Source organism: Antechinus flavipes, chromosome 5 (assembly GCF_016432865.1).
Source record: "Antechinus flavipes isolate AdamAnt ecotype Samford, QLD, Australia chromosome 5, AdamAnt_v2, whole genome shotgun sequence".
In the NCBI taxonomy this organism is placed as follows: domain Eukaryota; kingdom Metazoa; phylum Chordata; class Mammalia; order Dasyuromorphia; family Dasyuridae; genus Antechinus; species Antechinus flavipes.
Window position 1 is genome coordinate 187,805,664 of NC_067402.1, and position 26,998 is coordinate 187,832,661.

General features: G+C 38.6%; 1 protein-coding gene across 7 annotated transcripts; it reads right to left on the minus strand.

Moving 5' to 3' along the window:
- On the minus strand, positions 1–25,639 carry ZNF384 (zinc finger protein 384). Of its 7 annotated transcripts, none has more exons than XM_051961636.1 (11): positions 25,611–25,639; positions 24,281–24,338; positions 12,559–12,629; positions 11,797–12,034; positions 11,087–11,429; positions 10,094–10,180; positions 6,928–7,152; positions 5,897–6,079; positions 4,255–4,333; positions 3,818–3,976; positions 1–1,689 (listed from the first exon to the last, which is right to left on the minus strand). In XM_051961636.1, the coding sequence occupies exons 3-11, from the start codon at positions 12,622–12,624 to the stop codon at positions 1,324–1,326; spliced, it is 1,746 nt and encodes a 581-aa protein (XP_051817596.1). In that variant the 5' UTR covers positions 12,625–12,629; positions 24,281–24,338; positions 25,611–25,639; the 3' UTR covers positions 1–1,323. The 7 variants fall into 7 exon arrangements, with proteins under 7 accessions (XP_051817596.1, XP_051817598.1, XP_051817599.1 ...); XM_051961638.1 differs by lacking the exon at positions 25,611–25,639 and adding an exon at positions 25,280–25,593; XM_051961639.1 differs by lacking the exon at positions 25,611–25,639 and adding an exon at positions 12,991–13,096 and having other exon boundaries at positions 24,281–24,571.
- Between the last annotated feature and the right edge of the window lie 1,359 nt (positions 25,640–26,998).

Here is a 26,998-nt window from a genome sequence, read left to right on the forward strand (position 1 = left end):
TCCTTTTACATGAATTTATTTCTATACAATATTCTAAAAACACCCCTTGTTTTGTACATCTTTTTTCTCCCCCCTCCCCCATGTTTAAATTGCTTTATAACAACTGTTTTCCTGATTTGTTGCATCTTTTCTTCTCTGAAATTTGCCATGATTTTTTTTTAAAAGACAAAATAAAATAAAAATACCATGGTCAGAGATGAAAACGTGTAAAGAAAAAATAGCCAAAAAAAATACATGAGATAAATGAAAAAAAAAATTGAAAATGAAAATTCTCAGAGATAATGCATTTATAAACAACAAAGAAACGGTTACAAAGATGGCCGTGGTAAGTGGGTGTATATATATATATATTTATATATATATATTTATATATAAATCCATGTCCCATTCAAATGGCCCCAATACCTCAGGGATCTAAGTCCAGTCCAAACTCTCCCTTCTCTATAGTCCCTTTTGCTTTGGGTTTCATAAAGAACACAAATGTCCTGAAACTCCTTGGGACTGGGTGATTCTCAGGGCCTAAGGATGGGGAAAGCCTCTGAGAACAAGGCTTTGGCCAAAAGGGGAAAGGATTGGTTGGGGGAACCAAAGAATGACTGAGGAAGGGGGAGGAGAGGGACCAATATTTCAAGGAAAACTCTTCCCTTCCTTTTTTTTTTTTTTTTTTTAAACCATATGGGGAATCTTTGGCCCCTTGGGGACCACAGCCTCTGTCCCTTAGTAATCCAGAGATTCATACCAAGAGGTCTTAACTCCAGCCTCCTCCCTCCCAGTACAAATCTCCCTCCCACCACTTCAGGCAGAGCAAGAGCAGAGGCCAAATTAGAGAACAAAATGAACTTGTCCTTTTGTATGTGAAAACAGGGCAAGGGACTGGATTTAGGAATTTTTCTTTTCCAGTAGCTCAGAGAGGTCAACCTTTTGGTCTTTTCTCTTTTGCTAAGAATTAACCCAACTCTTGAAGTGGGGAGTATAGGGAGGAGAAGATCTCAGGTTTGGCATGTGTCAAGGAGGCCATAAGAAAGCCTCTTCCTTAAATACTCCCCACCTTCTTCCCCACTATACTTTCATAGCCCTTTCACCATATGATTGTAGGGAATACAGTTGGGCCCCACTCAGCAACTCAGTTCCTTTTAAGACCCAAAGAGTTGTTGCTCTTTGAGCAAGGTGGTGTCCTTTGTGGGAAGCTGAAGCCAAAGGCCCAAGAAAGTAGAGCCAAATCCTGCCACTTGCCAGGAGGGAAAGGGAGTGATGGTGGGGGTGCAGGTTGGGAGGACAGACATGGGACCTCTTCTCTTCCCTCAGTCAGGTGGAATCAGGTCTCTAGGAGCTGGCCAAGTGCTCCACCTGGATGGTGCTGGTGGTAACTGTGAGGCAAATGTCCTTATGGTGCTCAGCTGTCTTGTAGGAGGTCAGGTCAAAGGAACACTGGGGTGGAGGATTAGGATTGCTGTCCCCACCACCCCCACCTTGGGGGGCTGCCCCAGGAGGCTGGAAGTGCTGTTGCTGCTGCTGCTGCTGTTGCTGCTGCTGCTGTTGCTGGGAGGCCTGGGAAGCTTGAGCCTGAGCCTGAGCCTGAGCTTGGGCCACTGCTGCTGCTGCTGCAGCTGCTGCTGATACTGCTGATACCTGCTGCTGCTGGAGATCTGGAGCATTGTGTTTTCGCATGTGTTTCATCAGATATGTCTCCTGAGGGATTTCATACAATGGTTATGAGAAAAGAAAAAGATATAGAATGTTTATATATAGAGTTTGGTTTCTTTTGGTTTTCAGGATAAGTACTTCATACTAAGATAATCCAGATCTATAATTTAGTTAACAGCCAACTGTTTATCCAAGTCCCTACTAAGTTTGAATAGAGACATAATAAAATTTCTTAATAAATTAAAATGAAACTTAAGATATTTAGTCCACTGCCTGATTTTAGGAATTGGTACTTTTTTTTTTTTTTGCATAAAAGTAAATCAAGAACCATTTATTAAATACCTACTATATGTCAGGAAGCTAGATGGCTCAGTGGAGAGAGCTCTGGGCCTGAAGTCAGGAAGATCTAAGCTCAAATCCAGCCTCAGATACTAACTTGTATGAGCCTGGGCAAGTCACTTAATCTATTTGTCTTAATCCACTGGAGAAGGAAATGGCAAACCACTTCAGCATCTTTGCCAAGACACAGGATCCACATATTTACAAAAAAATTAGATACAACTGAACAAGTCAGACAGTGTGAAGGCAGGAAATCATCCCACAACTTCTTTCCAGGATCTAATAATCCTTCTGGTAAACAATAATTTAAATCCTTCTACAATTCAGTGGGTTGTTTTTAAAAATTAGATGGAGAATTGCTATTCATCAATTATCATGTAATTCACTTCTCTCAAAAACTACAGTGTCACTTAAAAATATGTTCATTGTAGATAAAATTCAAGAAAATTGTTCTGGAATGATAGAATATGAGGGGAAAGTAGAAAAAAAATGCACTGATTACTATCTCAAAGAGATCTTGTGTGGAAAACACATAGGAATATTATTGCCAAATTTCAAAACCCCCAGATAAGAGAGAAAATTTTGCAAGAAACAAGAAAAAAATTATTCAAATACTTTGGAGCTACAATTAGAATTGTATAAGACTTAGCAACAGTCACAATAAAAGACTGCAGGTCCTAGTGGAATCATATCTACCTACAATCAAAAGGACTAAACCTGCAGTGAAAAATATCACATGCAGCAAAATTATCTATAATTTGAATGAGAAAAAAATGGACAATTCAATGAACTTGGAGATTTTCAGGACTTTCTATTAATCAAACTTAACTTAACAAAATTTATCATAGAAGAACTTTTATCAAAGATCAATTTTTAGGAAGTCAATATGGATAAATTGTTTAAACGTGGATAAATTATTTAAAATTTTTTTAATATGGAAAATGTATACAATATGTTTAAGATTCACATTTACAATAGGGTAGTTAAAAAAAAGACTGGCTGAATTAGGGTAAAAATAGTAATCATGTTATGTAAATGAGGTACAGAGGAAGAATAGACAGAGGTATTAGATGGGGGGAGGAGGACTTGTAGTTCTGAAAACCTACTCACATTGGAAATAGATTCATTAGGTAATACTACATATATACCATGAAGATTTTAGCATCCTCCAAAATTTACAAAGAAGTAAGAGAGGAGGGATGAGTGGATGGGGAAGCAAAGGGTGAAGGAAGAAGACAAAGGAGGAATTCTTGAATGGGGGGAAGGTTAAGTAATAGTAAGGCAAGTTATGGAGCAGAATTTAATTACAGAGTCAGCAGGGATAGGAAAGATGTGTGTGTATACATATGTATATATCTACATATTGTTTACATAAAGATGTCCTTTCTTAATTGTAGCTTGCTTGGGAGTGGTGGGGGGAATGAAAGTCGGGAGGTGGGGGGGAAGAATAAAGTAAATAAGTTGCGCAGCAGAGAACCAAAGAACAATTTACTAAGAAGCAAAGAAAAAAATGGACATTCATGAATATAATTTCTTCTACTAATATATATATATATATATATATATATATTTTTTTTTTTTCTTGATCTGGTAATTTGTTATATATTTTGAATCCTCTTTGATATTCTGCTGGGCACATGACAATATTCTCTTTTGTTTTGTTTTACATTCTTTTCTATTTTTTTAAATAAAAGAAAAAAAAAGAAAAATGAACTAATAAAAGTACTATAAAGAAAATAATTCAATTTTTAAAATTTTCCCTTTCTTGTAAATCGGGACATTACTGAAGCCGATTAAAGTCTTTTGAGGTTATAGAAAAGAAAGGAGCACTCACCGATGTGTATGCACGACTGCAGATGGAACAGGTATACACTTTAGCATGCTTCACTGTATGTGTAGATAGATGTACCTCTAATGAGGCAGCATCTGTATACGCTCGATGACAATTGTGGCACTTGAAGGGTTTATCTTTGTTGTGCTGCCGTCTGTGGGACTGGATGAAAGGTGACAAACTAATTTCAGTATTTGACATTCTGCTGCTCTCAATCCCACCCAAGATACACACCAGAGAGACTGTATTACCAAACCCTTTCCCAAAGAGAACAGAAGGAAAAAATTAGATTTAGATGGTCTCTTAGGTACTATCCAGGCCAGATAAAATGGTTTGTAATGGAGATTCAGGAAGCCAAACATACAGTTAGAATTCTAATGCTTAAAGATTGTCTGGGCTTAAGGATCTGTTCAAGTAATACTACTGGTAAGACAGTTTACCTGCAAGTTGGAGAGCTGAGTAAAGGCTTTTTCACAGCCTGGGTGTGCACATTTGTATGGTCTGTCTCCAGTATGGATTCTGCAAAGGGAGAGAAAAGCATAAAAGGAGGACAATTAATAATGTTATTCAAAGCTGGTTCTTGGACAACCAATCCTTTTCCAAATTCTCTCTCCTTTCTGTCAGTCACGGCCATAATTATCATCAGAGAACTTGGATACACATTCTTTACAGGTTAATATTGCTATTTCTGCCCAACATTTACGCAGTTAAGTATGCCTCCACAGGACACACATCATGTAACTTTCTAAGCAGCCAGCAACTTCATCCAATCAGTGTTCAGAGCCATATCTTAAACCATGGCAAGAAAAGGATTTCCCATGTCCAACCTTTCCATTCCCCACATTACATCAAGGAATCATGCTCTAAGCCCTAAATGATTTCAAGGGAGACTGATGCAAAAACCCAGAATTATGTTGATTTTAAATAGCAAGATTGATAATGCATGTGAAGAGACCTTGTGGGTCGCCTAGACAGGAAATGAAATGCCAAGAAATGCCTAACTTGTCCCAATTAGAACATTTTATTCCTATACCATTGTTTACCCACTGGGCATGAACTGAATACTCTTGAACATTTGAAAGTTTTACACCCACTTCTGATCCACAACTTGGAGACTACCCCTTCAGCTAACTGCTTGTCAGCTTATCAAAACCAGTGAAAAAAAAAAAAAAAGCCACCATCATCATAGATCTTGTCATCTCCTATACTGGATGCTTGAGGTTCTTTTCTCTTTCCAGAGTGAGAGGTATGAGAAGCTACCAAGGCAAGAAGTTTATGTCTATGGCAGGTCTGTCAAAGGCCCCATGAGGTCAAATGGGGTGGTTAGAAGATGGTCCCAGAGTCAGATTTGAGAATCCATGATTATGAGACCTTCCCGATTGTCAAGCTCTGTTCTTCCACTGTTTCCCATATTCACATTCAAATGGAATATAATCATTAGGCATTCTTGTGAAGCTGATAAAAAAGCTGTTTCAGATGGCTGAAGATTCTCAGGCTTCTGTGATGTTCCAATGTTAATTTCCAGTTGGGAACTGGGGCCATGATTTTCTTCTGGTTTCCCTTGAAGTTTCACTGCTGGACTGGATTTCACTATTCTGATACCCCCCTACAGGAACCATCATCTTGATCAGGAATCCTTTGCTTTGTGAGATGAAATGAAGGTCCCACAAAGTCAGTACCCTATGGGATGTTGATCTGGTTTCTTCCAATCAATTTCCACTGCAAGGGAAATATCTTGCAAAGTGTATATGCATGTGTGTATATTTTTAGGGGAGGGTACAGGGGGTAGGGGAGAAGTCGTCTCTGCTCCAAGTCTGTCTCCATCTCCCATATATCAGGGGTATGGCATAATAGCCACTGTATCTCCCTGGTACATTTCTGCCCCGCACAAACTCTCCTGGTACCCACTGATGTTTCCAGCGCTGTTACTCAGTCCTTTCTCTCTCTCTCTGTTTTGCCAGTGATGCTCTCCTCCAGCCAGGTCTCTCCCCTGCCCCCTGCATGCGGGTTGTTGTGTGTGTCCAGGGCGGGGGTGGGGAGGGCATGCCAGCGAGGGGGCGGTCGCCCGCCACTCTCCCTTACCGTGTGTGCTGCTGAAGGTGGGAGAGCTGGCGGAAGGCCTTCTGGCAGTAGGAACAGGTGTAAGGCTTGGCCCCCGAATGGATACGGAGGTGCTGGGCCAGGTAGGAGCTGTTGGCGAAGGTCTTGGAGCAGTGCGGGCACTTGTGGGGCTTGACAGTCTCCGTGTGCAGCTTGGAGTGGATCCTGCCGGAGAGGAGAGGGGGAGGGGGGGAAGGAGGAGGAGGAAGCAGTTCGACACCACGGGCTGAGCTCTCCACTGGGTGAAATGACGTTTCTTGACGGATGAAAGTATTGCCCCCCTCCTCCCAAAGACATTCACAGGCCTGACTAGAACTAAATGAAGAGGAGACCCATTTCTAGATGATTGCTTGATATAAGTTGGTGGCAAGAATGGTAGAAAAATAGTGAAGAGCTGCTATGTGCTTGGCTCCTGGTAACCCTGTAGTAGGAATCAGAGCTCACAGTACAGGGAATGAATACTGGATTTGGAGTCAGAAGATCTGAGTTTGAATCCTAATTTTGCCACTTAGTACCTTGGCAAATAACTTAACCTCATCTGTAAAATGAGAGGCATGGTGACCTTTAAGGTTGCTTCAAGCTATAGATCTATGATCTTATGAATTCCCCGGTCCTCTCTAAGGTCATACACAACATAGTTCCCAGGGACACCCTCTTCAAAAATAGCAATTTATACAGAGAACAAATTCCTGACATTTCATAAGGCCAAAAGATAGATCCATACCTTATCACACTTGGCTCTCAATCTAGGTATAAAGCAAAGCAAGGCCTGCTCTGCAGAAAAGTTACACACATAAAGGTACTGCCCATGTTATCAATACAAACTCTATAATAGGATCCCCAAAAGTGCCGAGAATCCCTCACAGAGAACCGAAGAGAGACAGGGTTCTTATAGAGAGTAAACCAGAGAAACAGAGAATCCAGCACTTATCTGGGAGGAAGGATAGGCACAGTAGCCTGGCTATGGGCACAGTGAAGATAAATAGATGGATAAGAAGGGAGGCTTGCCTTACCGTGTGTGCTGCTGGAGGTGGGAGAGCTGGCGGAAGGCCTTCTGGCAGTAGGAACAGGTGTAGGGCTTGGCCCCTGAGTGGATACGGATGTGCTGGGCCAAGTAGGAGCTGTTGGCGAAGGTCTTAGAACAGTGCGGGCACTTGTGGGGCTTGGTCTCTGTGTGTGACTTGGAGTGGATTTGCATCTCCGACTTGGAATAGAAGGTCAGCGAACACATCCGGCACCTGGGCCCAGCCAGGGCAACAAATTAGATATGCTCCCCAACCAAAATACAATCCCATACCTTCCTCCCATGCTAAGTCCAGCCCTAAGTGAGAAGTTCAACCATAGAGGACACATGACATGTATTTATTCTGCTCCTCTTAGATTCTGAATTTCTTTCTCCTCCCCTTGTGGTATTCCCCAATTGTGAATTGGGAAGGGGGGGGGGGGGGAGAGGGAAACCCATGCACTCAATTCCCCAGGGAAGCAGTAAAGAGTGGGATTCCCAAAAAGGGATCTTCCCTCTTCTTGGAGAACTTTATTTCAGCATTGGTCTTATTTTTTCATCCCATCTCAAGGAATTTCTCATTCTGCTCTAAACACTTTTTCCCCAGAGTATATGGAGGTACATCTATCAGGTTGAAGAAATTGTCAGTCTTGCCTGGATCTACTTTTATTCAGCATCTAACTGGGATAAAAGTCCTTTATCCTGGTCTGCTATGCTACCAACTAGAAAAGACTTATATGAAAAGTCTTCATATTAATTTAGATTTGGCCTCCGAGTAAAGGCTACATCAGCTGGAACTCAATTGTTTTACCTCAACACTTCAAGAAAAGACACCATAGCCATTAAAAAAAAAAAAAAAGTAACATAATGGAAGCAAAAAATTTGGACAAGCTTTTTTCTTTCCCTGAGCCTCAGGTTCTATTCTTCCTCTTTCTGAAAAATGTAAGAATGATCACTGACATCTCCTTCCCTTAAGTATGTTTTAAGAGCAATCTGTCAAGGGTTCTGAGATCCTCAAAAGAGAAATATTATGGCCACTAGCTTTAGGTTAACTATAGACCCTTCCTTCCCTTTCAAAAGCTTTTATTTAAATTCTAATACTTTAATCCACTCTCCCTTTGCAAATTCTAAGGGGAAAGAAAGGATAGGGAGAAAAGGAAATGTACTTTTCAAAAAGGAATAATGGGGAACAGATCCTTGATGAAGTCAAGAGCCCTGAGTTCTAACTGTGGGATGTTGTAGGCTTGCTTACTTCTCTAGATCTCATTTTTCTGATAAAAGTTAATATCTACTAATAACTAGAGTATACCACAGAGTAAAAATACTCTAGGCTTCCTCAATTTGAGAAAATGTCAAACAACACCAAAGATTAAGCTCACTATATAAATGAAAGTAGTGCCAGCAATAAGTTAATTTTGCCATTTATTTTACACCGCTCAACATTTTTATTTGAATGGTCCAACATTACTCTCTGTTGATAGAATTTTTTCCAAAGAGGTAGAATACCACCTCAATTTTGAATCTAGGCTAAAATCTCACCAGGTTTTTTTGATTAGTTTTTAAAAGTTAACACACGAAGCATATCCCCATTGTTGGGATAATTTAAAAAAAAACAAAACCCAATCCATTTCAATGCAGTTTTCTGGTGCAAAAAATGTTGGCAAGCTTAAAGTCACTGCTAAAGTCAAAGACCACCATTCTAGGCATAATAAAATTTGGTTTCTTGAATATAAGCTTGATTCCATAAAAAAGATGAGAGAAAATTGTTAATATACAAAATTATCAGAACTATAAATACTTTACTCTCATACCATCTGCCCTCTAAGGCAGAACTGTCAGATTCCTGGCCCTCAAATTCTCAGTGTGACCAGAACCAGATTAAAATGTAATTGGAATTATGTTTTAACAAACTAAAAATACAACATAGGTAATAATTAATTTGTGATTTTCTACAATTTCTATTTGAGTTTGACATCACTGCTCTAAGAAACTAAAGGTATTGAACCTTTCCCTCATTTTACAAATGGCAAATCAAAGCCTTGAAATATTAGGTAAATTACCCAAGATCACATAGCAAACCAAGCTGGAGCTAGATCTTTAGTTCTACCAATACCCAAGAGTTTGTTCTTTGATATGGCATTTCTGTTACTATTTATGTGGGGTCCTCTTTGCTCTAGGGAAGATTCAAACAGTTCATAATTCTGTTTCTGTATGAATTCCTTCTTATAATCTAGAATAGGTTTAATTCTGCTCAATCTAGCTTTCTTATAGAACATAGGTTCTCTCTGTGACAGCTAATCCTAGCTCCAGAAAAAAATCAATGCACCCAAACCACAAGAGGTATATCATTTCCCTATGCTGGTAGTCTTTGATGCTCAGAATCAACTCTACAGCAGATTTGAGATAATATCAGCAAAGAGTGCAGAGACAGAGCACTTTAAACTATCTAAAGAAATTTAGAGGTCTAATGTTAAAAGTGGAAAGGACCTTAAAAGATGATCCAACTTCTTCATTTTACAGATGAGGAAACTTGGGTCCAGAGAGGTCAAGGGTCACAAAGCTTAGTTAGGCAGAACTGAGACTATGCTGTATGTGGCATTCTAGCAAGTCATCACCTCCCCCTCCCCCGATTGGAGCTGTTGAAATAGATGAATTTCTATGTTAAAATGACTATCCATCCCCATGAAATTACATTATCTAAGGTGATCCCTTGATTTAATTCAATGTATATCCAGATTTACACAAAACAATTAAGAGAGTGGTTATTCATTTTTACAAAAGAATTCATATGGATTCCTTTTAGAAACAAGCTTGAGTTCATGATAGAAGTTACCCAAAAAGTCGAGTCACAACCTTTTGAGAATACATTTGTGTTTAAAATGAGGAAGGCTAGAGAAATGTGATACATAACAGTTTGGGGGGTTAAGTTCCCAGTAACACTTTTCCTAAGTAAAGGAAAAGGCAGTCAGGAAGAATGACCACTCTCCATGGTGAAGTAAATACAGTAAATAAGTAAATGCTATCAATTAGTATTTCTCTTCCCTTTCTTCTGAGCTCAAACCCAGTATTACATCTAAGTAAATATTCCTAATACCACTAGAAGGGAGGCATAAAACAGAATTCTCTCCATTTTGCAAACGAGGAAACTGAGGCCCAGAGAGGGGGAAAGGACTTGCCCAGGGTCACACAGCAAGTTGGTGGTGGAGCCTGAATCCATGAGCCCAGGGCTCTGTCCATTTCCTGTGCCGCAGTTTCCCTGGCTCCTAAAATGGGAACAACATTGCCCATCTGGGTATATTAAGGAGAGAAACCAGTCTCCCATTCAAACATGTCTGTTTCTGTCCAAGACTATGATTTGAATTTACACCCACTTTGTTTCTAAGGGTCAAAGCTTCCCCCAAACCACAAGTGTTTTTTTCAGCCTGTGGATCATGGGTTTCCAGGGGATAAGGGCTATCTTTGCTATTCACTTTGTGTAGTATACCACATGCAAACAAGTATTTGAGAAATACTTTTTGACAATGGATAACTCTGAAAACGACAGGATCAGAAAGTCTGATCTAGTCTCTGTTATTTAGACACTATGCAAACATCTACATCGACTACATATGGCATTTTAAAAGATAGAAGGGGAAAAGGAGATGAGCTTTTCTTTTTTTTATCTGTATAGGTCCCTACCATCATCCCAACTATGCTGGGGCAAGAAGGTACAGGGATCAAACAGGCATTATAGCCACAAGGAAGCACGAAGGCTGGGTCAATAATTGTCAGAAAGATATCCTGGAAAAGCAGGGATGGAAAATTCATGCCTCAAAATATATCTGGGGACAGTCAGGGGACCCCAAGTTGATTATCAAGAGGTGAACTCCAAAAATATTTGCAGAATTGTCCCTTTTTCACCCTATGACCCCTAACAGGTCACTGCTATGATACCCCAATATAGGGGCAATAGAAAAAACGAGGTAAAGAAGGGACAAAGTACTGAGGAAATCATGTACCCTCCCCCCAGCTCTGGTGTCAACCTCCCTCCTACCCCAAAACAGCCCTGACATGCAACTGGGTATGACATGAAAGTCACCCAACAAAGTCCTGATTTGAAGCAGGACACAAAATGGAGTGGTTGAGATAGTGATCCTCACCCCATCCAGCCCCCTGGCTCTGCCCCCCACCTGTAGGTCTTGCCATCCTTCTGATGGTCTTCGTCATCCTCAGGGGAGAGCACATAAGGGTCATTCATCTCAGGCAGCCCTGATTCCTGCATCCGCTTCTTCTTTCGGCCCCGGGGAGGCTTGGAAGCCACAGTGCCACCACCCCCACCACCCCCACCTCCCCCGCCCCCTTCTTCTGCCAGAGCTGATGCCACCTTCTTGGAGAGGTCAGGGACCACCTGCAGGGCTTGGGAGCCAGGGGGAAGGGCTGACACAATCATGGGAGCTGAGATGGGGAAGGTCTGAGCTGAGGAGGCTGTAGTCACTAGAGAGCCTGAAGGGGATGTGATCACCAAGCCTGGACCTAGGAAAAGAAGAAAGACGGAATTGTCATTTCTTAGTACTGGTATCTCACTGTATTTCATTTAAAGTTACCAGAGAATCACATAATCATTTTATTGAAATAAATTGCCCTACTCAGCCCAAAGTTTCAAAACCCCCAATTCTACAGAATTAACAATGAAATTTATCCGTTGATTGGAATCTGTTTTTCCCTTAAAAATTTGAATAGTCTAATGTGAACACACATGGACCCCAATAACAGAATTTCTGAGAGATGATGTACATATCCCATTCTACTCGATGACATCAGAACCAGCCCATCTTGTGATCATGCCCGCAGATCTTTAGTATGTCAGACAGTTTTGGGAAGAGTAAATGGAATAACTCACCAGCAGTCATTAGTCCTGTGGATGGCACAGGCACCACAGTGATGTTCTGAGTGACTGAAGCCTGGCTATGTGGTGTCAGTTGATCTGGCTTGGTATCAGCATCCATGCTGATGCCTGATGGCAGGGGTACTGAGGCAGGCACTGTTAGCAGGGTTGGATAGTGAGGTGGTGCCAGACCACAGCCTTTCTCTGGTAATAGCTGATCCTTCATCTTGTTGATAAACATCGTGTTTTCTATCTAAAGGAAGAAAAATATGTTATCAGAAAGGAGCAAAAATTATTTTCTTCCTTTCTCCATAGTTTCTCCTTGTTTATAATAAGAATAAAATAAAAGCTGGTATCTGTTCCTCTAAAAAGAGTATATAAGGGAAAACTTAACTCAGTGACAGGAGATACTTTGGAGGTAGTAACTGATTAGTCTGCTTCTACTCTTGCCAGCAGTTAAGTGGTAAATAGAAATAGCATACTGCTATTTAAAGCTGAACAATAATAAAAATACTACCTCACTTTTGCATAAGGCTCTAAAGTTTTCAAAACACTTTCATGCAAATTTTCTTTGCTGATCCTTACACAATTCTGTGAAGTAGGCAGACACTAGTCTTTTCATTTTACAGATGGAGAAATGAAGGCTCACAGAAGTGACTTGCTCAAATATACTTGGCTCCTAAGTGGCAGAATAAAGATAGGAACTGGATACCTGACCTTTGGGATCCACTGCTCTCTCCATATGTGGGGGATGAAAAACAAGTTAGCATAACCTACCTGTCCTGAGACTGTGGGAACTGCTGGCCAGAAGTACGGGGAAGAATTGAAGTGAGATTCTTCCATTCTACCTGAAAGGAGAGAGAGGATAAATCACAATCAACAAGACAATGTGGAAAAAAAAAGTAGCATAAAAGGCTCCTGGTACCCTCCATTGAGAGGCAGATCTTAAGACCTGCTTCTTTGTGGATTTATCCTACAGTGGTATCCTAAGGCTAAATTTAGGTACCTTCACAACTGTAGTGTGATTAGTTACTAGTTCTAAAAAGACTCCACACTTACCTCATTCACTCTCCTTTCTCAATACTAAGATAGATAGTATTACTTTCTCTCTATGAAAGAGAAACCTAGCCCCAGAGATAGGAAATAATGGGGCCATAGTTTCACATTAAGTGACAAAGCTGAAAATAACAATCAGAAAGTCATTCTTGCCTTTTTCCTGAATTCCTTATTGTCTCATGCTCCTTTTCCTGAAATGCACAAGTCAAGCTTTCCAATCTTCCTGTTTACAGTGTTCTTTACAGATTCTAAAAGGATTCTGGGATAAAGGTGAAAATTTTAAGAAAATGACAATGAAAATGCTAGAAAGAATCAATAAATCAATACAGATTTATTCAAATTCTAGCTACTATTCATAAGCGTAGTGAGATTCTACTCTTCTTCATATCACCAATGATTGATCAAAGATATAAACAGAAGGGACCGCAAAGGTCATTTAGGGCAATCCCTTTATATTACAGATAAGAAATTAAGTCTCTAAGAAGTTAGTTAAAACTGAGAAAAGGGATATAGCAAGAAGCTGGATGAAGTTTACTAAAGAGTGGTATGGGACTAGCCAAAGAAACATGACTTCAGTCAATGACTGAAGCTGGGAGATTCAGCACTGCAGCATGGAAAGAAAAGTGAAATTCTACCAAATGCATCTCAGTCACCTAAAAAGTCTAGTTTCTCATTCTTCTTCATAAAACTTAACTTATTAGCTTTTTCTTGACTATACTAAGATTCTTACAAAAACTTTATAATGAGGCAACATTCAATTTCATTCTCCTGCCTTGTAATAAAAGATCTTCTATAAGAAAATGGAGAAGGGGAATGTTCTGGTTTCTTTTTAAGTGACTTAAACTAAAAGTTAAAGTAACTCCTGAAATATAATAAAATTTAATAAAGGCAAGTATTAACTCTATCCCGTATTATTAGCATTCAATTTAGAAAGTATCAGTTTGGTCTGCCCCCCCCCCCCCCCAATCAAAGATTTTACTTGCAGCATTACACATCATTATACAAAACTAAAAATAGGCCTAAATGTATGAATGAATGGTTAAATACATTTTGGTCATGAATATGATAATACCATTAAAGAGGACAAGTAAGAGGAATATTAAGAAATATGGAGTAAATGTGATGAATAATGTAATATGCAATCATTACACAGCAACAGAAAAAGCTGAACCAAAAGAATAGAGAACACACTAACCATGGCCACATTAGATTATGAATGAAAGAGAATGGGGAAAGAACACCAAAGAAAGCATCAGTTTTAACAATTACACACTATAATCCAAAGGAATTGAAAGAAAAACAATCCAAGTTTTTGAGAGCAGAAATTATGTATACCATCCACTCCAATATCATCTAGCATGTTGTTTTCAAAAATTAAATTACCTTTAAAAAATTCTGTCTCAATAGTTTACCACCTGTCTGCCAGAAAGTGTTTCATCATGTTTTCTGGATTCATGGTTGGTCATTTTAGTATTCAGAGTTTTTTAAAATCACCAAAATTGTTTGTCTTTACAATATTGTTGTTGTTAGACAAATTGATCTGGTTCTACTCACTTTACTCTGTATTAGTTCATACAAGTTTTCCCAGATTTCTCTGAAACCACCCCTCTTTCATCATTAACTTGAGGCAAATATATTCATATACCATAACTTATTCAGTTGTTTCCTAATTGATGGTCACCTCCTCAGTTTTCTGTTCTTTGCCAACACAAAAAGAATGCTATAAATATTTTGCACATAGAGATCCTTCGCTGCACCCCCCTTTAAAAAAATTTAAATTTATGGAATAAAACAAGCATTTCCATAACAGTACAATAAAAAGTTGATTGCATATGAAACTGCAAATCTACTATGCACAAATTGCTATTCCTTTCAAATATATAACAAAAATGCCCCCTTCCCTCCCCACCCCTTCCCTACCCCAAATCCTGGCCCTAGAAATGGCTACCATTAGACAAAAATATGTATGTATGTATATATAAACAAGGTATGTGTATTATGTAAACTTTTTCTATAAATTCTTTCTTTGAATGCAGATAGCATCTTTCTTCATATGTCCTTTACACTTTAATTGGCTATTTATGATGGTCAAAATAATTTATTTACTCAGTCTTTCTTAAAATAACATTGTTATTTCTATATACAATGTTCTCTTGGTTCTGCCCATTTCACTCTTCATTATTTCATACATGTCTTTCTGTATTTTTCTAAAATCAATGGGCTCATCATTGCTTATAGCACAGCAATATTCTATCACAAATATATTCTACAACTTGTTCAACCATTTCTTAAGTGATTATTATCTCTGTAATTTCAAGTTCTTTGCCACTACAAAGAGAGCAGCTTTAAACAGTTTAGACATATATGTTCTTTTCCTTTTCCTCAGTCATCTTTGGAAATAGATCAAGTAATGATATTACTGGGTTAAAAGGTATATGCAGTTTAATAACTCTTTGAGTACAATTTGAGATTGCTCTCTGAAATGTTTAGATCAGTACACAAGTGTCCCAATGAATTAGTGTCCCATTTTTCCACATTCCCTTCACATTTGTCATTTTCCTCTTCTATTATTTTAGCCAGTCTAGTAGGTATAAAATATCTTGTTTGTTTTAATTAGCACTTCTCTAATTGATAAGAATTTAGGGTATTTTTTCATGACCATAAATTGTTTTGATTTCTTCATTGGAAAACTTATTGTTCAAATCCTTTGACCATTTTTAAACTGTGTAACAATTTATATTCTTATAGATTTAATTTGTTTTTTTATATTAGACTATTACTCAATAATCTGTCTACAAATCCCTCCCCCAATTTTCTGCTTTCTTTCTGATCTTGGTTACATTTGTTTTATTCATACAGAAACTTTTAAAATATTACCAAAATTACCCATTTTACACCAAAATTTGCACTCAATCTTGTTTATTTATACATTGGCTTATCCATTAAATCTGATAAATAAATGATGTGAACTATCCCTTAAAAGAACCTTTTTTGGGGACAGATCTAAGAGCAGTATCAATGGGTGAAAAGGTACACATAATTTAATTATCTGTGAGGCATACCACCTAATTGCTTTCCAGAATGGCTGGACTAAAATACCTCCCATCATTGATCATTTTCTCTTTTTTGTCAACTTTATCAACTTGATGGGTACAAAGTAGAGCCTCAGAATGTTTTAATTTGTATTTCTCCAATTAACAGTGATGTAGACCATTTTTCCCCACATGTCTATTATAATGGCTTAGATTTCTTCTTGTGAAAAACGATTTCATATTAAATCTTATCAACTGGGAACAGTTCTTATTCTTACACATTTGAATCATTTCCTTATTTATTTTACAAATGAGACTATCAGAGAAATTTTCAATAAAGAACCCCACATACCTGCTTTTCTTATATTAGTTGTATTGGGGGCTTTTTATTTTTTGTAAAAAAAATTGTCTTTTTTAATGTGATCCTCTCTATTCCTTATGTGGTCATTAACTCTTCCACTATTCAGTTATCTAAACATTTCATTTTTTATATCAATAAATTTCATCTTTCATAAAAAAAAACAAATTAGTAAATAATTCATCAATTTTATTTATTAAATCCTTACTGTGTTATTTGTTGTGGGTTTTTTGCTTTCTCTGTTTTCAGGATTTCTATTTATTACATTTTAAAATTTTGTTAGTTTTTTAAAGTTTTTTTTGGGGGGTAGTTGCATGCATTGATCTATTCTTTTCATTATGAGTGAAAGTGCTTAGAGACATAAATTTTTCCATAAGGCCATATTTAGTTGCATTCCCCAAATTTTGATGTACTTTTCCATTGTTATTATCTTTAATGAAATTATGTCTTGTTTCTATGATTTGTTCTTTTACACATCCATTCTTTAGGATTAAGCTATTTCACTTCCAATTCATTTTTAATCATTTCTTTAGTGACGCTTTAATGAAAATAATTTTCATTTTATTGTTTTATCATGAAAAATAAGTTTAACATTTCTTTTTACCTGAATAAAATTTTTTATGTCCTACCTAACACCCGGTTAATTTTTATAAAGGCTCCATGCATAGCTAAGAAATGTGCTTTCTACTCTCATTCCATAATCTTCAGATATATAATATGCAACTTTTCTAAGACTACTTAGATTCTTCATTTTTAAAATAATTCAATCTATCTAGGTCTGGGAGGGTTACGTTGAGGTCCTCTTATAGTTTGTCTATTTCCTCTTATAATTCATTAAATTTTTCCTTCAATATTTAGATATTACACTATTCAGTGCATATGTTTAATACTGAAATTAAGTCATCTATACTATCTTTCAGCAAAACATAGTCTCCCTGAGAGCAATTTGGAACTATGCTCAAAAAGTTATCAAACTGTGCATACCCTTTGATCCAGAAGTGTTTCTACTGGGCTTATACCCCAAAGAGATACTAAAGAAAGGAAAGGGACCTGTATGTGCCAAAATGTTTGTGACAGCCCTGTTTGTAGTGGCTAGAAGCTGGAAAATGAAAGGATGTCCATCAATTGGAGAATGGTTGAGTAAATTGTGGTATATGAATGTTATGGAATATTACTGTTCTGTAAGAAATGACCAGCAGGATGAATACAGAGAGGACTGACGAGACTTACATGAACTGATGCTAAGTGAAATGAGCAAAACCAGATCATTATATACCTCAACAACGATACTGTTTGAGGACGTATTCTAATGGAAGTGGATCTCTTCGATAAAGAGAGTTTTAATTGATCAAAGATGGACAGAAGCAGCTACACCCAGAGAAAGAACACTGGGAAATGAATATAAACTGCTTGCATTTTTGTTTTTCTTCCTGGGTTATTTATACCTTCTGAATTCAATTCTCCCTGTGCAACAAGAAAACTGTTCGGTTCTGCACACATATATTGTATCTAGGATATACTGTAACCCATTCAACATGTAAAGGACTGCTTGCCATCTGGGGGAAGGGGTGGAGGGAGGGAGGGGAAAAATCGGAACAGAAGTGAATGCAAGGGATAATGCTGTAAAAAAATTACCCTGGCATGCGTTCTATCAATAAAGAGTTATTTTAAAAAAAAAAAAAAAAACGTAGTCTCCCTGTTTGGGGAACCCCTAATTGAATCTATTCTTGTTGTACTGCCTAAGATTACAATTGCCTTTTATTGGGGGGTGGGGGGGTGAGGGGAGGGAGGAAGGGTAGTTAAGATTAAGTAGCATACCCAGGATCACAAAGTTATTAAGTGCCAAGTGTCTGAGGTCACATTTGAATTTAGATTCTCCTGACTCCAAGGCTGGTGCTCTATCCACTTTGCCACCTAGCTGCCCCAGCTTTTTTTTTTTTTTTTTTTTTAAACACTAGGCATAGTAGATTTCACATTGACCACTTATTTTAACTCTTAATTTTTTATGTTTCAAGTTTCTTATAAAGAAAATATTGTTGGATTCTACTTTTCTATCCAACCTACTGTTCTCTTTTCATTTTATGGGTTACTTTATTCCATAGACATTCACAGTTATGACCATTAATTATATATTTTCTTCTATCCTATTCTTTTATGCTTTTCATTCTTTGCCCCCTTCTTCTGTCTTCTAGAGAAGGCATTGAGAAAGAAGTATGCTCAGCAAATACTCTAGGTTTGATGAATATGCTTCTGCTCCCTTACCCCATTTCTCTTTCCTTCCCTAAAGCCCAATCAAAAGCTTGTCATTCTTCCTTTCCCTACTTTTGAATCTTCGAGATACTTCCTTGCATTTAGAAGTCATTTATTTAGTTGTGTGTATTCTTCCTTCCGTTGACTGGTTCAGAGGATAGTGAGATTTTCTTTTTCTTCCAACTCTACCTTGCCCTCACTCCTCACTATATTCCTTATTCTTTTGCTTTCTTCTTTTAGGATCACAGAAATATACTAAAGACCATAAGAGGCTCTCTATCGTATGAGATTCTATGATCCCAACAATATTTAGAACATAAACAGTTTATCCTTAGGACTGTTTGATTATATTTACATTTTTGTTTCTTTTGATTACTGTATGCCTATTTCAGAGTTTCTAAATAGTACTGGTCTTTTCATTAGGAATGCTTATATAGTCTCTATTATCATTAAAGAGCCATTTGTTCCTCCTACAGGAATATAATCAATTTTGCATTTTAAGCTCGCTACTTTTTAAAAGTTGTGCTACTAAATCTTGCACATTCCTGATTGTGGATCCTCAATATTTGAATTCTGTCTTTTTAGCTTGCTTATATCATTTTTTTTTTTTTTTTGCAACCTAGTAGCTCTGGATTTTGGCTATAATGTTCTTTGGAATTTTCTTTTGGGAAGTGGATGAAGGATTCTTTCTAGTTTCACTTTGCTCTTTGATTCTAAGAGAATTAGTCATTTTTCTTTTATGATTTCTTGAAATGACTCTCTTCATCATAACTTTCAAAAAGTCCAATGAGTCTTAAATTATCATTCCTCAATCTCTTTCTTAAGTCAATTGTTTTTGCCATGAATTAAACCTTACAATTTCTTCTACTTTTTCAGTTTTAATTTTTTTTTTAAATGCATCTTGTCTTCTGAAGTTATTATCTTATATTTGGTCCATTTTAGTTTTCAGGGAATTTGTTGCTGAATAAAGTTTGGTACATCTTGTGCCAACGTGTTAATTCTCTTAACAAAAAAATTTTTTTTGATCTTTTTCAATCTTTCTTATTGTGCTCTCATTTTATTTATACATTTATTTAATTAAAGAAATCTTTGCTTCAACTCTTCAAGAATTCTTATTAATTTATAATTAGTATATTTTTCTTTGAGGTTTAGTTTGTATCTTTTTCTTCTGGATTTGTGCATCTGTATTTTTTGAGCATCTGTATTACTAGAAGAGTCTCTTGGTTTTTTTGGTTGCTTAATCTTCTAGCCTACCTTTTTACATATCTGGGTCATACTTGTGTTCTCTTCAGAGTTGTTACTTCTGTGGGATATTGAGTGTTGTGTCATTCTAGATCACAGCGATAGTTCAGGCTAGAGACCTGCAAGCTTTAGATGTTCTCAAAGCAGTCTGATCCATGACAAAGCCTGATTGCTACCCTCTTGGTCTGAGTTCCTGTCCTAGGTTTAGGTCTAAGCAACATGGCTGTTAGACTCATCCATTATTAGCTAGCTGGAAGGTTCTGCAAGTTTGGAACAACAGAGCTACAGAGTCTCCTTTGGTTTTGGATTCCTTCCATGGTTATTTCACTTCAGATTTCAGACTAGAATGGAAAGTGGAATTAAGACCCTATGTTGCTTTTAGAATCAAATCTGAGCAACTGCTGCCTGCTTCTGTATTTGTTTCTCACACACCATACAAAGTCTAGAATATGTGACCATTGTATGCCTTGGATCATTATCCCTAGATAGATTCCCTTCCCCTTCAATTTCACATTGGATCTGTGTGATTCAGTACTAGGTAGTGAATGACAGAACTGCTAGTTGGCATCCATTTCTGTACAAAATCAAGCCCCTCTACTGGATTTCTTTGCTCTATTATATTGGACAGCTCATACAGTGCATTCCTGATTAGACCCCTATTGCCAATATTTTCTTTATGCTGACATGGGTTAGAAAAATGGGTCAAATGTAATTTTTTTTCTCCTTATATTCTCAGTCAGGACTTAAGTCTTGTGTCCTAGATCGAAGAGCTATATTTCTTCCTGCTACTGGAGTAACATGTATCCAACCTAGTATGGCTGTCCATTTATAGTATTTTACTAAACATTTTTTTTAAACTGAAAAACACACTAGCCCTGAAGTCAGGAGGACCTGAGTTCAAATCTGGCCTCAGACACTTAACACTTCCTGGCTGTGTGAACCCGGGCACTTAACCCCAATTGTCTCAGCAAAAACAAATAAATTAATAAATAATTGAAAAACAATGTTCGCTATATACACAAATAAGCTCCTAAGCAATATTAAAGTCCAGTCCTAGTACCTGCAACATCCTGCTGTACAATCTGTAGTAGGGAAAATGTACAGGAATAAAAATATTGACAACTACTAGGAATTAGAAATTATGTTTAAAGAAGCTAAAAACCTATAATCTTATAATCTAGAAAAGAGGGGTGCACTTGAAGCCAAGACACCTGGATTCAAATACCAACATTTGCTGAAGGAAATTGGGTGTGTCACTATCTCCAGTTTCCCCACTTGTAAAATGAGGATAATTTATATTATATATACTACTTATCTTAAAGAGTTGTTACAAGGAATACTTTGCAAATCCTTAAAAAAGAAAAAGCGATCAAGGCAACTATTTTTTAATGAAATGGAAAAAGGTATATAGCTTATTGACAAGAACACTACAGTGTAATAGAAGAGGGAGGGACCTAAAGAGAGGGAAACCTGAAATTGAACAAAAGCAACAAAAATAATTCAATCCAATTCAGGGAGGTCTAAATATTGAGGAATGCCTCTCTGGTGGGATCATTGTTTTTTTCAATTACTTAGGTGGAGTGATAACAAATATTTTGGAAAGTAAAAAAAAATTTTTAATCCAGTCTTAGCCAGTTAGGTAAATGGATTTTAGAATGATGGAACTTTATTCTACCAAAAAAAAAAAAAAAAAGAACTTCTACCTATCCAGTTGCCTAGTTATCTTCTCTAAGTCTTAAAGAAAAGGAAAAGAAAAAAAAAAAAAAAAAAAAAAAAAAAACACTGAAGAGCCTCTAACAGGTCTTAGGACAAGACATGGAATGGTAACTGGTAGACTTCCAGTGGTGGTCAGTTTTCAGGCAAACTATAACTCCTCACTGCAAAGACATCTATGGATCATAAATAATATTTTTTTGAGAAGGAAGAAAGAATGACCAATGTGCTAATCCTCTCAGATTTTTCTTTTGGTTTTACCAAATAAACCACCAAAGAAAAACAATAGTTTAAGTGGAGGAATGAAAGCTAATGATAGATTCACCTTTAATACATCTAAAAGTCACAGCAATAGGCTCAACATTAATTCTATTTATATTTCTTCTCACCACATTTTACAAAGCCACCATTTTTATCAAAGCCATCATCCTCAAAGAAATATATTGATAAATAACACTGAATAAAAGATGTATAAACCCTAAACCATTTGATAGTAGGCTCCAAAACAAGGAAAGTTGGTTCTTCTGGCTATACCACTACATTCAATAACTGAGGGTCCTATAAAGTGTGTGGGAAACACAGAAAATCTTATAACTCCAAAGTGAGATGACAGTAGAAAATCAAATCAAATCAATCAATCAACCAATAAATATTTACTAAGCATCTCACAATGCAAAGTACATTTTAAGGAATTTTAAGAGCCTGGAAATCAGAAGAACTGGATTCTATAGATAAATTCTTAATTGTAAGGCCTTGGGGAAGATTCTCTTTGGGCATCAACTAAACCGATATTAAGAAAAACAAGGATTATATATTTTAACATTACTACAACCTTATATTTAAACAGCATTCTTCTTTTAAAGAGCTTAATGAGCTTGCATATATTCACATATTCACTGATCCTCAAAAAATCTGGCAAGCACAGTGGAGTTTACATTTCAGAAGTGGAAATTGGGGCAGAGAAATAAGTAATTTGTCTAAAATTACATACAGACAAGAACTCAACATTCTAATCTCCCATACTGCTACTAAAGAATAAACAAAATGACCATTTTGCCACCAGGAGTATCATCCTATCACAAAATTTTAAGTAGAGAGACTATCTCCCTTGATTTCCCCATTAGAAATAACAAAGTCAGTCATCTATTATTAGAGTCTCCATTTCTTTTTCCAAAGAAAGCATATTTCTTTTATGTAATCTTTAGAAAGAATCCTTTTTTCTCAAATCAATTCATTCAATAGCCACTTATTAAGTATCTGGTATGTGCAAAAGCCCACTACTATACATGAGGGAATATTCTCCTTAATCTGGCCTTCTTAATAGAAGAGAATAAGAAAAAATTCTTGAGTTCTTGAGATTTATACCTTCTTGTTTCAACATATGGCTCTGGACAATTCACTGCTTCCCTAAGCCTCCAGCTGGAGAGGATGAACTCCAGAAACAAAGGTTATACAGAAAAGGTCGAGATAAAGAGTTTTATACTAAATAATAATATGCTTGAAGTGTTCCTGTGAAGAAAGATGCTACAGAAATACTTCATCAAGGAGAAAAGGTTTTTATTTCGGGATTCCTCCCCACCCCTCCAACCCCAGGCACCCCAGCAGTAGAGCAATGCCTATATACTCCAGTTCAAAGCCATCCAGAACACAAGGAACTATAAAGAACAATCAAATAAGCTAATGGAATTGAAGGAAGAACTTTTCATGTATGTCTCAAAAGCTTAGTTCCTATACTGTTGGGCAGGAATCATTGTTCCATATCCGAACAACCCAAAGGACTATTACCAATAAATAGCCTACCATCTAGAATAGCCTATCCCAGTCCAGAATTAGGATTCTAAACTAGTAGGATGATGTCTTTCAAAACAGTTTCTTCTTGGGCTGCTATTTTCATTAGGAATAATGCTAAGAGAATAGTATAGAAAAAAGGGCAATTGGATCCTGCAGAGCCAGAGGGTCTTTAGACAATAAGACAGTCATGGCTATGGGGAGGAAACTTGTCTCTGACATTAAGAGTTACTATTAATCTCAGGTCCTAAGGAAAGCAAACTCTATAAACCACTTCTAACAGTCTAAACTTGATTCGAAGTAGTTACTTTAGAGAAATGAATGCTATGAATTCAAATCCCTGTCTACAAAAATACATTAAAAAAATAGCTGTGCCTCAAACCAATCACTAGGTTGCCAAGGTATCCTGGAACATTATTTCTTTCTACCTGTCACTCTTACAATTTAACAATTATGAGAAAGAATCTTACAATTCTTTCGCTATTAAAGGGTTTCTTAGTCGTTTCTATATTTCATTCCAAATCTATATCCCAGGACAATTTCAGTTGTCAGTGTATTTCAAACTGAGCCCCAACTCTGAAATCTCAGCATCTGATGTTGTCTGTGCCCCAAAGTTACAATTCTTTGATGCCACAAACTTAACTACTAGAATCTTTCAATCAGCAACTATATCCTAAACATCCTGGTACTAACAGCAAAAGCTCACTCTAAGCCATGCTTGCTTCAACAGCAGGAAATTACTGCTAAGCAATGCCACATGGGAACATAAATAGCATCTCTTTAAATGGCACTGTGACCACCAGGGGTGGTTTAACCTGAGACTCCTATCCCTAACTAGTCTCTTGCAGCCTAAAACCCAGACCAACATACTTAAGATCTCCAAAAACCAAGTCTGAGTATCATTTTCAAAAGTGGAGAAAGTCTAAATTGATTTAGTACAGGTTGACACTTCAACAACAAATACAATTAACTTATTACCTGAAGAACATTTAATATGGATAAAATGATCCTCTCTTAACGCAAACTAAAATTTCCCCTCTTTGTGTTAAATGTTTCTTACCCTCTCTCTCCTCCTCCTTCTGTCCTATTCCTCCTCCTCCTCAAGGCTCCCGAACTTTCTGAAAACAAAGTGTGTGTGTTAGATCAAAAAGGATGTAATTAATGAAGTGTTGGGGACCTCTGAGGATTTTCAATCTGTCAGTTGTCAATCTAGAGGAAGACAAAAATTCCTGCCTCTAAGCCTAGAGGGAAGGTTACAATAACAGGAATTTGGTCACTAAGTAAAAAAGGATTTAATCTCTTCGTAATTAAGTTGAACTATCTTCACCATTTAAATATGAGCTGAAAGGAGCCCCCCCATCCCCACCCCACCCCCAAAGCAGAGCTTAGATACTTAATTCCTTCTCACAGGTACCCAGGGAGCAGAAGCCAGGAAAAAAGGAGGCTGGGGTGGAAGGGGGAAGGGGGTAGTCTGGTCACCTCCCACCTGTGAGGAAAGAAGACCAATCTGGGGACAGAATTAAGATGGGGGTGCCCCAAGTTCTTGTGCCAGGAGGCAGAATCTCTAGTGCAGGCCGAGGCACTCCCACTGGCCATTCCCTCCACCCCAACCCCCTGAGGACTTTGCCCCTTATCTGTCAAGGGCCCCATACCAGGGAGCCCCTCTGGGTCAAACTTCAGCCCCTCACCCCCAGTAAGGACCCCACTGCTCTAATAAACTCCCTTCTTTCCCCAAGACATCAGCTAAGAGTATCCCCCCCCCCTTGCTCACGCCCCCTTCCTCAGGGCCCTTCTGGGACATCAGATCCCTCCCCTCCAAAAGCCAAGCTCCGACACCTACTAGAAACCCACCCCCTACACCCCCACTCCCACCATTCCCCCCGCCCCCCACCCCTGCGCCCGCTACTCCACAACCACTTCCGGTTCCGGGAGGGGGGGAGACACACACACACAGAGAACCCCCCCACCCCCCACCCCCTTCGGGACAGGGAGGAGGGAACGCGGAGCGTGCCGGCAGCGGCAGCAGCGGCGGCGGCGGCGGCAACGCCGCGAGACTCACCCGGCTCCAGCGGCTGCAGCAGCAGCGGCGGCGGTGGCGGCGCGAGAGTCTGAAAGCTGCTTGGGAGGGGGCGGCGCGTGCCTTTTGCCGGGAGGGAGGCAAAGGGGTGGGGGGGGAGGAAGGGAAATGGGATGAGGGGAAGTAGAGCTCGAGAGAGCGCGCGCACTCGGGGCTCTGGGCGGACCGACGGACCCTTCTGCCCCCCCCACCCCGGAGGAGTATGTATACACACAGACGGACACACACACACACATATAGACACACGCCCCGCTCCACACACCCGCAGGGCGGGGGCGCGAGGCACTTGGCGCCCCCCCTCCCCTCCACTCACCCGGAAGTGCTGCTGGCGCTCCTGCACTGAAGAACCCAGATTCCTCCCCTCCCCACCCCCCTCCCTCCCCCCTCCCCCCACAGGCCTGGAGAGGAGCCGCTGCGGCGAGAAGGCGGGAACACCGGAAACGAAGGAGGGGTGGGGAAAGGAGGGAACTGGGGTGGGAGGAGGGGGAGGGTGCAAAGGCCCAGTCACTTCCGGGAGCGGCTAGAGCGAATCTGGTAGTTCGGGCACCTGGGGAGACAGACAACCTCGAGACGGAAGTGGGATGAATAAGGGCGGAAGTGGCTTCTTCGAAGGGCAATATTTCAATGGTCAGAGGTGAACGTGACGTTAACCGGAACTAGTGGGGGGTAAGTAAGGGCAGAAATGAATTCACTATCCCCAGGAGGCCTTTTGGGGGAGGGGTGGGACTTTTGGTTGAAGGAGGGAGGATCTTGGTCTCATGAATTATGAAGCAGTCCTTCTAAGGTAAATGGAGGGGGAGGGGGGAAATAGTGCCTTAAAGGGCGAGGATGTTATTTCAGTTCAATACTACACAAACAGCATTCAAGACACTGTACTAGAAGGTAGGAGTTTAAAGAAAAAAGAAACAACTTTTGCCTTTAAGGAGCTTCCATTCTGTTGTAAGAGTATAATGTGGACTGCGACTCATGGAGTGGTCTTGGTGTGATCAGGCCTCTGTGCTCCCGGCTGACAACTTCTGACTAATCGGCTTTCCACCCACCCACCCATTTTGGTTCTCTGAGACTTGAGTCCAAGATTTGGTGCCACATAGCCGTATTTCATAGCTTTCTTTTATTGTGCTTTTAATTCTGTGATTTTTTTTTTAAATAGAAACTTGAAAAAAAGTCATTCTTAAAAAGCACATTTCAGTGACTATTAAGAGCTATTTCAGCCACTGTTTGCATAGAGAAATAATGTATTGCAATGATAATTCAAGGCCTAATGAAACAGAATCAATTGTACTGAAACACAGAAGATTTTTTTTTTAAGAAAACAATGCAGAGAACTAACAAAGTATTGCTGCAAAATAACCTGATTAAGTCCTAAAAAATGTGCAAAACCTTCGGAGACCTCTGGCAACTGGAAGGATTTTTTTACTGACTCTTCTACAATGTGGCATAACCTTTTCAAAATTGCAGGAACAACAAAATACCAGGGGAGGAAAAACTGTTATTATTATTTATGAATTAAAAACTGCTCATGGTAGCCAAGACAATACAAAGATAGTTCAAGATTGGGGAGTTTTTTCCCCCCCTGAAGCTTACTTTTTTATTAAAAGCTTTATATCAGAAATTCAGATAAGCCTGCAAAATATGTATCTTCATCACACTTTCTTTCCCTGCTCCTCAAATTTTGGATTTTTTTTTTTTTAACTTTATTGG